At 58.1% G+C, this 16,259-nt stretch overlaps 1 protein-coding gene across 2 annotated transcripts in view; it reads right to left on the reverse strand.

Moving 5' to 3' along the window:
- BOP1 (BOP1 ribosomal biogenesis factor) overlaps nucleotides 1-16,259 on the reverse strand; it is a 68,729-nt gene that overhangs the window by 50,785 nt on the left and 1,685 nt on the right. Inside the window, exons 1-2 of one of the 2 annotated variants that reach the window (XM_087732144.1) lie at nucleotides 3,844-3,982; nucleotides 3,421-3,531 (exon numbers count right to left, since the gene is read on the reverse strand). Coding sequence is in view for 1 of the 2 variants with exons in the window: in XM_087732056.1 (XP_087588182.1) it covers nucleotides 3,421-3,531 (111 nt within the window). In the remaining variant the exon portion in view is untranslated. Of the gene's footprint in view, nucleotides 1-3,420; nucleotides 3,532-3,843; nucleotides 3,983-16,259 lie in introns of those variants that run through there. The other variant, XM_087732056.1, reaches the window with a different exon arrangement.

The raw sequence follows: 16,259 nt of genomic DNA on the forward strand, positions 1-16,259 counted from the left end.
CGGGAAAGGGCCCTGCGTGCGACACGGGCTCCCCTACCCGCCCCGGCCAGGAAACCAATTTATTTTGTTGTGTCTCTGCTCAGAGCACACGGCAGAGACCGGCCTGGGCGCCCGGCCAGGCTGAGCGCCGGCAGCTGCCAAGTGAGCAGGAGCACAGCTAGAAGAAATTTAGTCTGTGCTAAACACAGGGGCATAGCAGGTCTGAGCTATTATTCTTTATTAAAGAGCTCCGAAGCCCACGCACAGGCAGAGGGGAGAGTGCGCAAGCTCAGAGCCAGCCGCCGGCGGGTGAGTGACAGCCGGCACAGCGGTGGCGCGCTCCAGGGCACCGGCCGTGCCAGCGGTGGCACTGGCTGTGTTCCCAAACCGGCACGGGTGTAGGGAGCAATCCTGCGGGCGCTGCTGGGAGCGGAGCGGTAGGGCAAGCTGCACGGTCAGCTGTGGACGCAGGTGCCCGGTTAGAGGTTTGCAGCAGAAGCCAGGCAAAGGGGAACTGGGGAGCACCCCGAGCTGCACCCAGGGTGCTCCCGGCTGGGGTCAGCGCTAAGCGGCACTCACCAGTGAGACCGATGGGGAGAGCGGCAGGAGAAGGAGCCAAAGGGGACAGGGACACCTTCCCACAGCTGGAGCTCGCTGCCGCTGGACGCCACGGTAGGAACAAGCACAGGGGGGTCACTGCCTATCGATAACGTTTCGAGCCGCTACCATGAAAGATAACAACCAAGTCGGAGATAATTCTCATGGAGACAGACACAGCCAGGGAGCACCAGGCTTAATCTCTACCCAGAGGCCGCCAAATTTCTTGCGTGTGCCCCCAGCAGCGACCAGAGCCCAGGGACGATCTGCTCCCGCAGCTCTGCGCCATGCCCCGGCAGGGCCCCGCCACCCCGGCTGGCCGCCCCGATGCACGGAGGAAGGCTGGCACGCCCAATCTGGCAGGAAAAGGGGTGCTGCGGCCACGCCAGCTCCAGCTTCCACGTGCTCGCCCCGCTCTGCTCCCGAGGCGCCAGGTTCAGGCTGCACCATGCAGCTAAGCCCTGGGCTGGGACACCCAGAGGGATCACGCTGCCTTGCGCCGAGGGGCGGATCCGGACCCTCCACCATCACGGATCGCAGACCCAGGAGGTGTTTCACCCCGAGCCCGCTCTCTCATTGCGGAACACTGCCGTTTGCTGGCTCACGTAGAGGCAGTGAAGCAACACACCCGTGTGAGGCTGGCGGCAGGTCCGCAGGGGTGGGAGGGTGCAGGGGGCACGCTGGGCACCCTCCCAAGCCCAGTTCTGCACCCAGCCGCCCCCCGACACAGAGCCGGCCTCCGGACAAGGGACGAGCGAGGGGGTAACGAAGCGACACCCAGCACTGAAACCCGGCTGGTTCCACGGCCAGGCTGACCGAAACTGGGGGCTGCGGGAGAAGCCCCAGTGCCTGCTGGTGGGGCTGGGCCGTGCTCCCTCCCAGCCGGCACCAACAACCCAGAGGAATGGAAGTCCGCGTCCTCGGTGCGCTCCTAGAGAGCAATGCACTAAAGCACTGCGTTTCATGAAGAGTAATTAGGACGGAGCTACACGTTAATTGGGACGAGGCTGCGATGGAAGCTAGGTCTCCGCAAAGAGACAATGAAAAATACCAAAATACAGATCTTATTCCCAGTAAGAAAGTGTTTTCCTGGCCCCACTCGCGGCCGAGCTGCCCTGCCTGAACGGGGGGCTGCCGCCCTCCCCTCCCAGCACTTCTGGGCCACCGAGACACAAAGCACCAGCGAAGCGCTGGGCGATGCTCCTCACGGAGGCGAGCACAAAGCACCCAGTGTGCGCGTCCCAGCCGCAGGAAGCAGAAGCATCAGGGTTCTTATGGAAGAGAGATAAATACAATTACAGAGGGAGGGCAGGGGGCTGGGAACGGGGAACAAGGAACAAAGCCACTGGAAGCTGCTCTGATGTCAACAGGTTCTGAATCAGCGCTCCCCCCACCGGGGCCCTGAAGCAGGACCAGCTGGGGAGAGAGAGACCTTGAATTCCTGCATGAAAGGGTTTTTTTCCTGGGTTATGCTGGAGACATTACACAAGTGTATGTTTTCTATAGTCATATATTTCCCCTCTCTCTAAATCTCTATTCCAGACCCGGGGGCAGGGACTGCCGGCAGCTCCAGCGCTAGCCCAGGTGGGCCTCTAACATCTAACCTTTCGGGCCCTCGCTGGACCAGAGAGGCCGGCAGGCACCCGATCCTCCCCCTCCCTCCACTGGGACCAAAACAGGAACAGATGCATCCCTCAAAGCACCGCTGAACGCAAGCCGAGACCCTCTGAACTGTCAGCGATGCCAAAGAGCTCTCCTGAAGCGTGCAGCCAAGCGTCCCGCGCACATCTCCGCTCCGAAAACTCCCGTCCCAAGCCCCGGGGGCCACGCTGCCGTTTCTCCCGACGTCTCCCCCGTACCCATGGCCGTTCCACGCCGGCCAGGCGCCCCAGGCGAGCGAGCTGTCGGAGCTCCTCGTTCAGAGCGCTTGCAGTGTGCGGCAGCGCCGGCTGCCTCTTCACCTGCCTGGTGACGCAGGATTTTCTGTGCTCTGTTACTTCTCAGTGGCCAAGAAGGAGACAGCCTGAAATATTCCACCTAACCGGTGCCCAGGAGGCTTCTCCAAGCATTTGTCCAAGTCATGCATGAGGCTACCCAGTACCCTCTCAGGTGAACCTAAATCCCAGCCATAAGGGCCAGATCCAACCGCCCCCACAGCCCTTGGCAATCCCTCCGTCCTGACCCCAGGGCTCTACTGAAACAGCTGATTGACGCCAATCGCATTAATTGATTTAGCAGACGATTAAGAAAGGCAATGAAGTTTGTCTGGAACAACCAAACCCTAGGGGCATTTTACTGCTGAGATCCTGCTATCTTCCACACAAGCAGCTTCCAATCTTTTCCGACGCACGAAACTCGGAGAGGTTCCCTCCGAGAGCAGGGCAGCTCCCTGAAAGCGAACGTAACCCCGAGGGCCGCAGGCGAGGCTCAGTCACCTTTTAAACGGCTGAAGATACCCGCTCTTGACCCGAGGCCGAAAGCCCCACCTCCGGCTGGGCAAAGACAGCGCTTGCGGGACTTCAGGGAAGCGTGGAAGGGAGGTTCTTCCCACAGGGAAAACGCTGCCCTTTCCAAGGTGGATGTGACATTCCCTTCGGCTGCCCCAGACGCCCCAAGCGACGCACCCGAGCCAAGGTACCCTCACCGGGAGTCTCCTTAAGCCTTGGTGCCTCGGGCCTGCTACGCGTTAGCAGCAAAGAGCGGTCTGGGCAATTCCCTTTCAGGGACAACGTTGCTTGACCAATTCCCTCCCTTCGAGTTCGCAGAGAAGCCAGCACGGAGAAGGAAATCCGTCACCTCTATCTCGTATCCATGTATAAAAGAAAAAGTTGCAATGCGTCCTACCTCTTCATCTGAGCTGTCTTCTTCATATTCATTCTGAGCAAGCAGACCCTTGTTTTCCTCCAACGACGAATCATCCTCCAAGATTTTGCTCTTCCTGGCAGCCCCTTTGGCCTGAAAGACAGAAAAAATTAGGTTAGTAAGATCCCATCACATGAACCTTTGCGTTTGTGTGTCCACTACAGCAGAAACCTTGGCTGGGCAACGAAACCTGAAGCTGCCACCAATGCCTAGTCTGCTGCCAGCTCCAAGATCACCACAGAGCACTTCATGCCGCGACCTGGACCGCACTGTGCAGTACAACATCTCACGCTTAGATCCTCTGGGACGCCGCACGACAGAGGGAAGGAAGGAAGGAAGGAAAGGGCTCATTAAGCAGCGTGCACTCGCGTTCACCGGGGACTGCAAAGGGAGAAAGTCAATCACCTCTCTTCTGGGGCTGCCAGCTCACACAAGAATTCATTCTCACTCGTTGGGCCCAAAACTTTTCTCTGCAGCTTCCAGATCCCAGCCACCTTCCAGAGTTACTTCAAGACTCTCTGTCCCTCTTTTCCCCTGGAGCTCAATGCTGCTGAGACCGTACAAAGACACAACCGCGGCAGGGGTCGCAACAACCCAACTGCAGGGACAGGCAGAATGGGGAAAGGATTTCCCAGCAACGCTGCCTCCTCTGAGCATCAGTCGGAACGCGAACAGCCAAGGACGAGGTGCCAGGGTGACCACAGGCTCAGGAGGTAAGGAGCACACCAGAACCCACACAAACTCAGACCGTGGAAACAGAAAAATTTATGCTAGAAAGGTCCTCTGGAGGTCCCTAATCCAGCCTCCCGCTCAAAAGCGGAGCCAGCTTCAAAGTGAGATCAGGGCGCTCGGGACCTTGTCTGGTCAGGTTTTGAGTGTTTCCAAGGACGAAGATCTCAGCACCTCCCTGGGTCCTGTTCCAGGGCTGCGCAACTCCCGTGGGCACGCACACGCTTCACGTTCAACCAGAATCGTCCTTGCTGCGCCTTGTTCCCGTTGCCTCTCCTCCCGTCCCCAGGCGTCACGAGAGCCCCGCTCCATCTCCTCCGCACTCCCCCATGCAGCCGCAGGCAGCAAAGGGATCCCCCTTTGGCCCTTCTCCCGGCTGAAGCAGCCAGCTGGCAGACCCTCCTCGCGTCCCGTGCTCCAGCCCCAACCATCTCGGTGCCCTCCATTAGACGCGTTTCTGTCACTGTGTTGTAGCTGGGGAGCCCCAGACTGGACCCCAAGCCCGGATGAGTCTCAGGAGCCAAAGAGAGGTGAAGGACCCCATCCCTGGCCCTGCCGGCTGCGATCCTGCCAGCACGGCCCGAGGCGTGGTGGGTCGGCGTTGTTCGGGGCGCCTGTTGACTCCCCAGGACCCCCAGGTCCTTTCCTCCAGAGCTGCTCCCCGGCCGTTCAGCCCCTGCCTGCCCTGTTGCACGGGGCTATTCTGTCCCAAGTGCAGGACTTCACGTTCTTCAGCCTTGAACTTCACGTTCTTCAGCCTTGAACTTGACAAGGTGCCTGTCACTCATTTCCTCCAGCCCATCAAGGTCTCTCTGAATGGCAGATCTGCCCTCCAGCAGATCCCCAATAGATCCTAGAGCCTCAAGTAAGGGCAGACCCAGCAGCACCGTTCTCTTTATCTGGCAGGACAAGCGCACGGGGGTTTCTGGTGCCCACCACGACGCTATCACAGGAGCGGGCTCTTCCCAGCACCGAACTCCAGCGAAGGTCCTGCCTACTGACGGCCTCCACCACGTTTGCTCTCAGGCCTCTCGAGCTGCCGGACAAAGCGTTTGAGACTGGGTAAAGCACACAACCACCTCACCTGCATAACCTGAAGTTACCGGTGGGTTTCAAAGCGATGGAGCCACTCTGAACCCCCAGTGCCTTTGGGAGAGACGCGGGTAGAGCACAGGGCAGGAACAGGCTGCAGACACAGCCCCCAAGGCGGCAACGTCACCGTGAAGAAGACTCCCACCGCCAGGTGTTGCACGCCGTGCCAGATGCATCCAGCTGCGGTTACCCACCAGGAGCGGTGGGACCAACCTCTCACAGGGAGCTGAATGCAGCCTCTAGTGCTTGGGTTATCCCATTTTATTTTTTTTTTTCCATGGCAGAACCCGCAGCGGGCAGGACACACGGCCCATACCTTCTGTTCCCGTCAGAGAGACAACCCCCGGGGCACGCCTCGGGTAGGAATTAATAATTCCCTCCTCAGACACGGATAATCAGACAGCACCGAACATCAGACTTCGCCCACTCGCTGACCTGCCGTGTGGGTGCCGAATAAGCTGCAGATCCTTCCCTGGAAAAGAGATTCTCTCTCCCCCCGCGCACCACTCGGAGCGGGGGTAGGGGGAGAACGGGGACCCTGGCTAGATCGGGTTTACGGGAGGATTCGGTGAAATAATCGGAAAAACAGCCCCAGAAAACGTCCCTCGCGGGAGCAGTAAAATCCGCACAGTGTGTGATCACCTTCTGCTGTACGTACACACCAGCGCAGCTCCCCCGAGCCGCAGGGAGAGGGGTGGGAGAGAGCCTGGAAAATACTGGGCCGGCAAGAGGATGAGATTACTGCAAAAACAAAAGGCTTTATTAAAAAATTTTTAAAAAGGGAGATTGGAGATAAGTTTTTTTCCAGGCTTTTGGCGCTACAATGGCCTTGGACTTGAGTTTCCATCTTTCCCTCATTTCCCCCCTCTCCCTGCCGCCACGATGAGACTGGAGAAGGATCCTGCGCCGCAAATCTGGGTTGCTGGTGCCACAAGCTGCCAGCGTCCTCGAGAGCGGAGGCCGTGCCAGGAGGCGGCACACGGTCGCCCCAGCACTCCTGCTCTTACCCCAGTGATGCTCAGCCTCTCAGTCCACGCAATTCGGGAGAAAAACAGAGGCCCGCGGGCTCCCCGGGTCCTGAGTTTACTCCGAGAGCTGGCACAAGCCAGGATCTCGCCCAGGATTCTTGCAGGAGATTCACCCTGGCTGGCACGCCTGCAAGCAAACCGGACTCCAGCGTCCCGGGATTCAAACCCTTCACAAAAGCTTCGCCAGGAAAATAAGAGCGATCTCAGCTAGGACATCAATCACACACCCAGCACCCTGTAACACTTGGCTGAAGCCCAGCTGGGCAACAGCGAAGACACACTGAACGCTAAAACCATTTCACCAGGAAAAAGAGTCTGCCTGAACCAGACAGGGCTCTAAGGGGGCTGCAGGACAGGCAAAAAGCAGCAGGAGCAGAGGGGCCAGCAGACCTGGTCGCAGGGGAGCGCAGTCACCGCTCGCTGCTCTCGCAGCCGTATCGGAATCGCCTCTCTGCGTCTTCCAGCCACGTTTACCTCGACGCAGGCAAAGGGTTTTTTTCCCCGCAGCTGGGTATCGGTCTGCCTGGGGCCCAGCCAGCCGGGCAGGCGGGGACGGGCTGGTCCCCTCCGCTTCGCAGGGGCTGCCTTGGGACGCAGGAATAAAGCCGAAGCTTTGCTCCGCCGCCCAGGCAGCCCCATGCAGAAAGGCTCGTTCCACCAGAGGGCGGCAAGCAATGCCGGACGCACCGCAAAACCCCGCAAAACTGCCCTGCCGGCACCCCTACCGCAGCCGCCGCCAGGGCTGGGGGACGAGGACCACTCGGCCACCTCGGGCATCCATGACTAGTGGGGATCCAGGAGTCGGCACCCCCAGAGCTCGGCTCAGAGCAGAGTCGAGCGGCATCACTGACAGCCATCGCCAAACCCCATTTCTGGCAGTTTTGGTTGCTGAAGGGGAGACCTGGGGCAGCTGGTGGGCTTCAACAGCACAGAGAGGGCTTGAGAACAGGTTCAGCTGTAACGAGGGGGACAAGGGAAGGAAGACTGAAGCCTCCCACACCAGTGAGACCTGTAACCTCCTCCCTCCCAAATCCACCACGTGCGGATCAGCTGGGGGTCCTCTACCCCAAACCCCAACAGGTCAGTTCAACAGAAGAGCTGAGAGGAACTAGGAAAAAAATCTAAAATCGAAGCTAAAACACAACCCAGGCAGGCAAAAAGGAGAGGGAGAATACTGCCAGCTGCCTTTGCGGAGAGCCACATCCTCAGAGCGCTCCGCTTTACACCATCACGAAGGCGTGCGGGACGGCGGGGTAACAAGCTCCAAGCTGCTGAGCCGCGGGAGCCTCTCCGTGTCTTGCCCAGGACGAGGTAATGGCTTTCCAGCGCAGGCAGAGCCGGCTCTCCCCAGCTACGCTGCAAAAAGCACGTCACGTACCTGACTGCAAAGAGAGTCTTATGCCAGCAAAGATGTTAAGGAGAGGGAATATCTGTAGTTAGAAGCTAAAGGAAACACGCTTTCAGGAACACAAGCCCCTCAGGTGTGAAAGAGAAGCAGAACTGAAGGAGGCTTGCCTATCCCAAAGCCCTTCCACGTCCTCCAGCTGGATAAACTGGTGTGATAAAAGATCCCACCTCTGCCTACACCAGGCCTGCTTATTTCCTTACGCTGTCGCTGCTCTGGCATCCATACTAGACAGCCTCGGAAAGGCCGGCTAGGCAGACTGGTCAGCAGCCGCCTGGACTAGCTGAATCGGTACGGGAAGCGTCCCCCACTGCATCTGCTAGTCCCTAAAATAAGCATCAGAGCACGTTAACGGCCCAGTTAGATTCTCCTTTTCCTCCCCAAACCAAGAGCCACTGGAAGCTGGATTAAACTAGCAGCAGCTCCTTTGGCTCCCCTTCCCCTAAGCAAAACCTGCTTGCCTCCCACCGTAAGGCTCCCAAAGCGCTCCCACGCAGTTCCTCCTCGGTTGTGGAGAAAAGATCAGAAACTCCTGGCTTGCAATTTTCCAGCAGGAAGGGAGAAAGGTCCCTGCCGCCCCAGCGATCCCCGGCTACAGCGGAGCAGCCTGGAGCTGCAGAGGCAGGAAAGCTGGAGGAAGGGGATGCAGTAGCTGGGTGCTGCTGCTGCAGAGACAGAGCTGGGTTACGAGGAGCGGAATAGGCGAGGAGGAGGACGGGCAGCAGCAAGACCAGACGCGCTGGAGCGACCGGGTGACAGAACCCAACGTGGAAGCAGCCCCAGAGCAGGTGGGTTCGGGCGCTGCGGCAGCAGCACGCACTTACATGGGACAAAGCCACCGTCCCTCGCGATCAGCAGAGGGGCTGCAAGGTTTCTCTCAGCTTTACCAGGTGCCGGGACGTGCACGCAAGCAGCGAGGGAATCTTGCTCCTCAGCGCCAAGCCCAGACCTCGCTAAGATCGTACGGTTGAGGTGGGGAAAAGCAAGCAACCAGCACACGCACGTCATCTCTCCCTTTGCTAAAGCGAGATGGTTCTTGGCCCCAATATGGTCAGTTGCTCTGCTCACCCTGCGAGGCAAAACAACAAAATCCTCATTTTTACACATGGAAAAACGATACCTAAAGGAGCAGCGGCAATCTAGCTTGCACGGGGGCTAGAAACAGGATTCCCAAATTGCCAGCCCCGTGAGCTGCAGCATGCTCGCATGGGCTGTTCGCCAGGACCTGTCCTCCACCTCCCCTCAACGCACGTCAACACCAACCTGCAGCAACTCCGGCTGTGCCAGTGCCTCTACGCCAACGGCTGCTGATTTAGGGACACGCGACGTGCTAGGCTTGTGAAGAAAGCTAAGATGAAGCCACATAATTCCTCCTGATGAGTAGGCTCTCAGGTCCCAAGTGGCCTGTAAGACCAGCTAAGCCTAGTGGCAGCTTAAGGGTTTAAAACACACGTTTACCTCATTATCGGCTGTTGCATTTTAAGAGGTTTCCATTCTCAGGCAATCTCTTGCAAGCGACGAGATGCAAGACGGCATCTCAAGCAATTGCAGCCCGCTGCTAAGTGAACGTACGCACACGCCTCAAGTTTGAGCTTAGATGTAAGAAGGTCCAAAGCGACGCCTTCCAAACCAGAGCAGTAAAGTGGCTTCTCCCAGGGCCAGGACAAACCGGCCCAGCCAGCCTCGGAGTAACCAGGACTACGCGGCCAAGTCTGCGCAAGCAGCTCTCCGAACAGCGGCCTCCGAACACGCCTGCTGCTGCTGGGAGCCCAGGAGGGACTCGCGTGGATCCTCCCCGCAGGACAAACCCAGTGCCGTCGGGCCAACGCTGACAGCAGGTCCCCATCGCAGGCGGAGACAAAGCGATCCTTCCGTACCCCGGTGCCTTTGGCAGAGTGGATGCTGTCTTGTTTCCACCAGGTCCAGTCTTCTTCCACTAACCGCTCCAAAACCAGGAGACAGGACCTCGGAGCCACGTCACACGCGGCACTTTGAAGAAGACGGCTGCTATTAACTTGCTCTTGTCAGCTGGCTCTACGCGTCCCTGTCTTCTAGTACGATGTGTTGATCAGCCGGCCCGTCGTATCTGTGAGACGTATTCCTGCCAGAGCTGAAGTCCTGAGGATGGGGAGAGGTAGCTCACGCCAAGACTGTCACAGCGCAAGTAACAAGCCTGAAATTTTTCACCCTGTGGGCAGACATCAATTTGTTCCATTTCACGGGGCTGACAGAAGGGCTAACAGCACCAGAAGATGAAGTCTGACATGGGAAGAGCGTCTGGCTCACACACCGGCCTCAAGAACGAGCACATCTCAAGACAGAGGCAGCTTGCCAGAGCGCCAGACAAACTCAGCAGCTTCGCTCTTTATGGCTTCACCTTTCCCTTGCAGAGCTTTTGTCCGGAGGGCGAAGCGCTGAGCGCGTGGAAGCTGGCCTGTCCCCGCCAGGAGCACGGAGCCCTGCGCCGACCCAGGCTCGCGGCTGAGCACAGCCCTCCGCACCCCGGTAACACCGACACCGGGCCGGGGACACCGAGATCCTACCGCTCTCTTGGTGCGGTGGCTTAGCGAGGCACCGCAGGCAAGCTGGGCGCCAGGCAGCAGCACTTCCACTGATGCCACGAGCTGCTGTTGGCGCGAACAGCGGCTTCCCTCCTTCCACGACTGCTAGAAACATGTCCCAGGGGACAAGAGGCAAGAAGGCTCTGCAGAAATCACGCCATCACCAAAGAATTTGTCTGCTGCTTTCCTATTTAAGACTGGCGTGGCAAACACGAGTACAAATTAACCCAGAGGAGAGGAGAAAAAGCGACACGGGGCTAGAGAGAAGAACTGAACCAGGGGGCTCCTCCGCCCAGTCCCCACACGCGCTCTGGCTGATGAGGATAAATCAGCCCCCAATGGTTGGGGCCCTGCTGCTGCGGCTGCGCGGGGCTGCGCCGAAGGCAGCGCAGAGCCACCGAGAAGGAGGAAAACGAGCACGGGCTCACTGGCAGGCGCTGGTGGAGAAGCGGAGAGGAGCTGGGTACGGTGCTGCAGCCCAGAGCCCTGCGAGGATGCTCCGAGCTGTGCATCTGAACGGAGGAGGGCAGGACAAGGTCTCCGGGTGCAATCCCTGAAGGAAAGGAAGAGTTAAGCGGCTCCCGCTGCACCGGAGCCTCCCCGATGCCTACAGCCGGCACAGGGCACAGGACAGATTTGTTTCAGGCGCCCGGTGCCACAGCAGGGACTCTCTGACAGAACAGCACTGAAGGGGCTTCCTGGATTATAAAAGCAGAAAATAAACATTTCAGCCTGGCCTTCAACTGCAGGCCACCGGGCTTTTCCCCAGGGGCTCCGAGAGCGGAGTCGGACGGCTCGGCTCAGCACCGGGGCTGCCAAGGAAGAAAGCACAGCTTGTCAGAACGCTGGAAGTCGTTAAGAGGAAATCTAATCCGACAAGGACAGCCTAATATTTACACAGCCCTGCGAGCTGGAGAGGCACTAAGAACGGGGCTTTGCAATCTGCTGACAGGCAGGTGGGGGAAGCGGTGGCCTTTCTCGCTCCTGGGTCCCGAAGGGAGCTGGGACAGCACAACTCAGTTCAGCACCTTGTTGCTCAGACCGGATTAACACTTTTCCACGGGCTGAGGCGCCAGCGCTGGCTCGCAGTTCAGTACCTCTCTCTCTCCTCTGTCCTCAAGAGAGTCTCCCTTTACTCCTCTGCGGGTTTTTTTTAAGCCCTAAAGACAAGACTTCTCACATTCCAACCTCCTAAAAGTGTCCTCTTGGAGAGAGCTGCAGACAGCCACCAGGATCGTGAGAAGGAGCGCAGCTCTGGAGAGGCAGCCCATCATCCCACCACCACCTGTGCTTGAATTCTGCACAGAGGCTAACGCGTCCTGAGCTGGTTTGTGTCCCATCGCCTCAGGAGCCGTCAGTCTTCCCATCGCTTCTCGAGGCTGGTCAAACACAACAGTCACAAACTGGGATACCCCACAAGATAAACACACAAAGTAAGGGCATTTCAAACATCAAAACGTTCAGGGAGCAATAACTCCCCTCCTGTATCTAAAGGGTTTCTCCCTCACCAGACCCGCTGCTTCCAGGGACAGAGCAGGAAAGACAAAGACCAGACCAGCCAAAGAGCATTGGCTTGGCTTCGGCGCCCTCCAAATCATCGCTTTCACCCAGAGAATACCACAGGTTTTATGGAAGCAGTGAGAGACCACGATTAAAGGAGTCGGTTGGTAGCGCCACAACCCCTCGCTGCGAGGTGCGGCGTTAGCAGCGTCCTCTCTGTCCGCAGGTCAGAGCTCCCAGCTCTCCCTGCAGCCCCAGACGGGCCTCTCCGTGAGGACCACGGTGCCGAGTCTCCAGAAAAGCTCTGGCAACCTGAGCAAGCAAGGCTCCTTGCTGTCTGGTCTCTCAGCAGGAAACCTCAGAGTAATCGCGGAACATCTGCAAGCTTCCCTTCCCTTCTCCGTCCACACGCCATCCTGCCCCACGAGCTCCCCAATGCTCTCCCTGTTTCTCTGGCAGAGCGGGAGACCCTCCTGTCGATTCCCAAGTGCTGTACGTGTTCAGCTGATGCGTGTAGCTCTCCCGCGCATAGTCCAGAAGCCTCTGGAAGAAGCAGCTTGGGAATCCTCCTCAACCTCGATTAGCTTGCTGGACAGACAGACTATACTGAAAGCAAGAGACGCAGGACATGCACAAAGCCCTCCGAAAGCGCTCCAGAGCCTGGCTCGAGTGACGCACGCAGTGGCAGGCCATCCCCAGAGAACAACGTCGCCTTTAACATCAAGGCTGAAAGTCCGACGGGGAGGAGCAGGCGGCTCCTCCGGCGCCGGCTCAGGTGTCCACGCTGCTGGCAAGGCGCAAGCGACGTTGGAGCAAACTGGCATCAGCTGGGAGGTCTAAAGGCAGGTTCAAAGTCAATTCCCACGAGACAGAATGAGGTCTTCGGCTTTGAAAAACAAGGACAGCAAGGCAGTCGTCTGGGCTAGAAGGAGCAGGCTCAGCAAAACATGCAAGAGGACTGTAAAAAATCAGGCCCGGGTCTCCAAGAGGGGGCAAGCTGACCTAGCACCTCTGCTGCCGAAAGGCGGGCTTCACCCTCCCGCCCTCCTCTTGCTGCTCCCCGTGTGCCGGCCCAGCTCCCGTCGCGCTCCCCGGGGAGCCGACTCAACCCGCTCACCTGGCGGAAGGGAAACCACCTCAGCAGGAGGAGAGACGGCTCTCGGTCACGCCGCCGAGGCGACCTGGCTTGGGGAAGCACCTTCTGAGACGCAGCAGAACCAGAAGGGAGAGGAGCAGCTGGAGATGGGAAACGTCCCCGCTCTGGCAGCCCTCAGAGAAGCTGCTGACTGCGAAGTTCGTGAGCCTGCTGTGAAAACACAGCTTCAGAGAAGCTGCCAGGGAGGGTCCGCGCTCTGTATTTGCACTTTATTACCTAACTGCAGGGAGCAGGGAGAACTGGGGGCTGTCACCGCCACACGTAGCCACGTCAGCTCGGCGTTACGGCTGAGGGCTGCTTTTGGCACTTACCATCACGTCCCCGACAGTGCTACGCCGTACTGGAAATGAATGCTGGATAATTTGCAACACGTTTTAAGCTTAGGGCTAAAAATCAATTAAATGTCCGAGAACGAGCTCAGCAAAGGCAGAAGAGACTGGCCTCCAGAGATCCCCGCTGTCAGAGATACCTGATCACAGGCAGGCTACAAATCGCCATTCAGCAACACTCCAAAGCCACCACACCAACCTACCAAACGCAGAACAACATCTAGGAACTGACTGCACGCTTTCGGGCAAGCGTTAAAAATCCCCGAAGGAGCAGGGACAGGCCCCCTTCTGGAAAGGCTGCTGACAGAGGTGCAAGTTAAGCCATTCCCGCTCTCGCCAGGGCTGAACCCCCACGAGGTCTCCCCAGAGCATTTCAGGGGTACGGCCCCGGGCAGCAGCGTCCTCTGCTCCCTTACAGGGAACGTAGCTTGGAGTGGATCCTGCGCAGCCAAAGCCACGGATTAACGTCAAGGACACTCAGAGCCTGTGTTTCTTTTCGGCGTGCTTTTCTTCTCTTTTCTGCGTTCCTGTAACTAAGAACCCGACAATTCAGCTCTGCCAGAATAAAAACTCGTTTGGTGGCACCTGAAGACCGTTCAGGGTTTGCCCATCGCTTTGGCTAAACCACGCCTACAGAGCACAGCGAACTAAAGAAAATTTAGCGGAAGAGCTAGCACGAGCTAATATCACACCTACCAGCTCAAGTGAGAGCAAGGGCTCGGGGGCAGATCCCCCCACTGCCCCACAGCAGAGGAAACCGCGGCGTGGCAACTCACAGCTCGCCGGGAGCCTCAGTTTCTTTCCCATCGCACTAACGGCAGCTCCGAGGCTTGACAGGCCCTCAGATGCGGCCACGGATGCCCACAGCCAATCCTCCCGTCTTACAAACATAACAAAAAATACCCCCCCGGCAGGTTTTGCCATCGCAACCAATCCACGTAAAGTTTTAGCTTGCCTTTTAACAGCGTTTTCCTAACTAACTCCTCGTGAATTAAGCAGGTCTGCCCACGGTAGAGCCGACGAACAGAAATCAAAGGTTTCAAGAGTCTGCAATTAGGAGACCAGAATTTGAGAAATCTCATTCAAAATTAAACCTATCTATCCAGCTCTCCAACGCTAGCAAGTGAAATATTTTCTAAGCAGAAGCTAGTTCTCTTCTTTCTTGCCCCAAAGCCTTAAGTCCATTTTTAAATACAATGATATCATACGAATAGCACCGGCACCCCGCGTGCCCGCCACCTCCACCGGCGACCCAGCAGTTCTCCGCAGCGGAGGAGGACACCAAGCGCCCCGATGACCCAGCTCAGAGCTGTCCTACGAGCACTCGTTCCTCAGACCCTCCCGTAGCTCCATTTTCTTCTCCGAGGTTTCCCACCCACGAAGCAGCGAGCGCCGTGCCAAAGCCAAGAGGAAAAGCGGGACGCTGCGTAGAGCAACGGCCCAGGGAAGGCTCAGAATGCTCCTGGGACAGTCTAACTTCGTAATTTACCTCTGCTCTCCCCAGGTCCTGAGCGGTTTCAGTGCAATGTAAGATTCTAAACTGCACACAGCTCACGAAACCATCGAGTCTCTCTGAAAAGCTGTCGGAACCGCCGAAGCTTCTCACACTGTAACGCAGCAGTTTGCAACCCATTTACTTACGGCGTTACACAAAGGCCCCGTAAAGAAGGAAGAGAGGACAACCCAGCCGCAGGAGGCTGTAGTTCACTACGCCGGGTTCACGGCTCCGTCAGAGAGCACTTAGGGGTGCTGCACACCAAAAAGGACAGAGGCGCAGACAGTAGGTTTACGTCCTTGCAGGACCCCAGAGCAGAAAAGGATCTGAACAGACCAAAATTCTGTTAAACTCTGCACTGGGAAAGTGATGCCCTTGCGAGGAGCGTTCCTTTTTTCCAAACAGAAACACCAGGTAAACGTATTCCTGGCCAAGTCCGGCGCGTTTGACCTCTCTTGCCCCTGTGAAACCCCTTCAGGACCCTTCCCCCCCACGAGGAAATCCAGTCAGGTCCCTGCTCCGTCTCCGACGCTCCCTGCTCGGGACAGCGGCGGTTTGTGTCAGGGAGCTCCCTTCACCCGCAGCCCGGCAGCACACGGGGCTCCCGCGCGGCAGGAACGGCGCCAGCTCCCGTCCTTCTGCTAAGGCGCCATTGCCTTTGCACAGTGAAGACCCCCAAGGCCCAGCGAGAAGGGAAATTGGGAATCTGACTTCACCGAGGCGTCGCTACAAAACCAACAGGTTATCCCTGCCCAAAGCAGCAGTGAGGCCAAAAACGGGACGCGTCGCACAGCAAGGGACACAGGGCTCAGGATCAACCCCCCGACCTCCTCGGCTGCTGCTGCGGCCGCTGTTGCTCTTTTTCAGGCTGTGCTACCGGCACAAAGCACGCGGCGTTCCCGTGCGGAGCGGAGCATCACATCCAGCTTGACCTGCAAGGAGACAGCGACGGATCCCAGTATCTGCTTTCTTACGGACATTGCACACGCTCAGATGCCGAATAAAAGGCTGAAGAATCGGGTGGGGTGAGCACAGAACCAGCCCCAGCTCTCAGACAGACAGACGGACACACGATGCACTGCCAGTCAGTCCTGGCTTAAGCAAGCGTCCTGCTGCTTACACGGCCGCGTGGCAAAACAGCGCCGAGAGCCGACGCCAAGGAAAACAACGCCCGCTACCAGCCAAAACGCCTGCGCCGTTTTGGGGACCGATTGTTCTGAAAAGCAAAGCAGAATGAAGAAAAGGCCTCGCTTCCGCAGAGCGATTTCTGGATCGGCCGCCAGGCCTGGCCCGCGCCGTGGATTCGTAAGCAGCTGCTGAAGCACGAGGACGAAGGCGGCGGCGGGGTGGGAAGAAGCGGCCGTCAATGGAGGCGACCCAAGCAGGACTGCTGCCGAACAGCGGCACCGCAGCCCGCGGCGCTCCCGGGGGATCCTCGGCAGGTTACCGGAGGAACTTCCCACTACCTTTCTACTCCAGACCTTGGTAAAGCTTCTGCCCATCGTCCAAACAAATAAGTAAACGCA

The sequence above is a fragment of the Nipponia nippon genome, unplaced genomic scaffold (assembly GCF_047370975.1).
Source record: "Nipponia nippon isolate SJK-2023a ecotype South Korea unplaced genomic scaffold, ASM4737097v1 scaffold_1, whole genome shotgun sequence".
NCBI classification, from domain to species: domain Eukaryota; kingdom Metazoa; phylum Chordata; class Aves; order Pelecaniformes; family Threskiornithidae; genus Nipponia; species Nipponia nippon.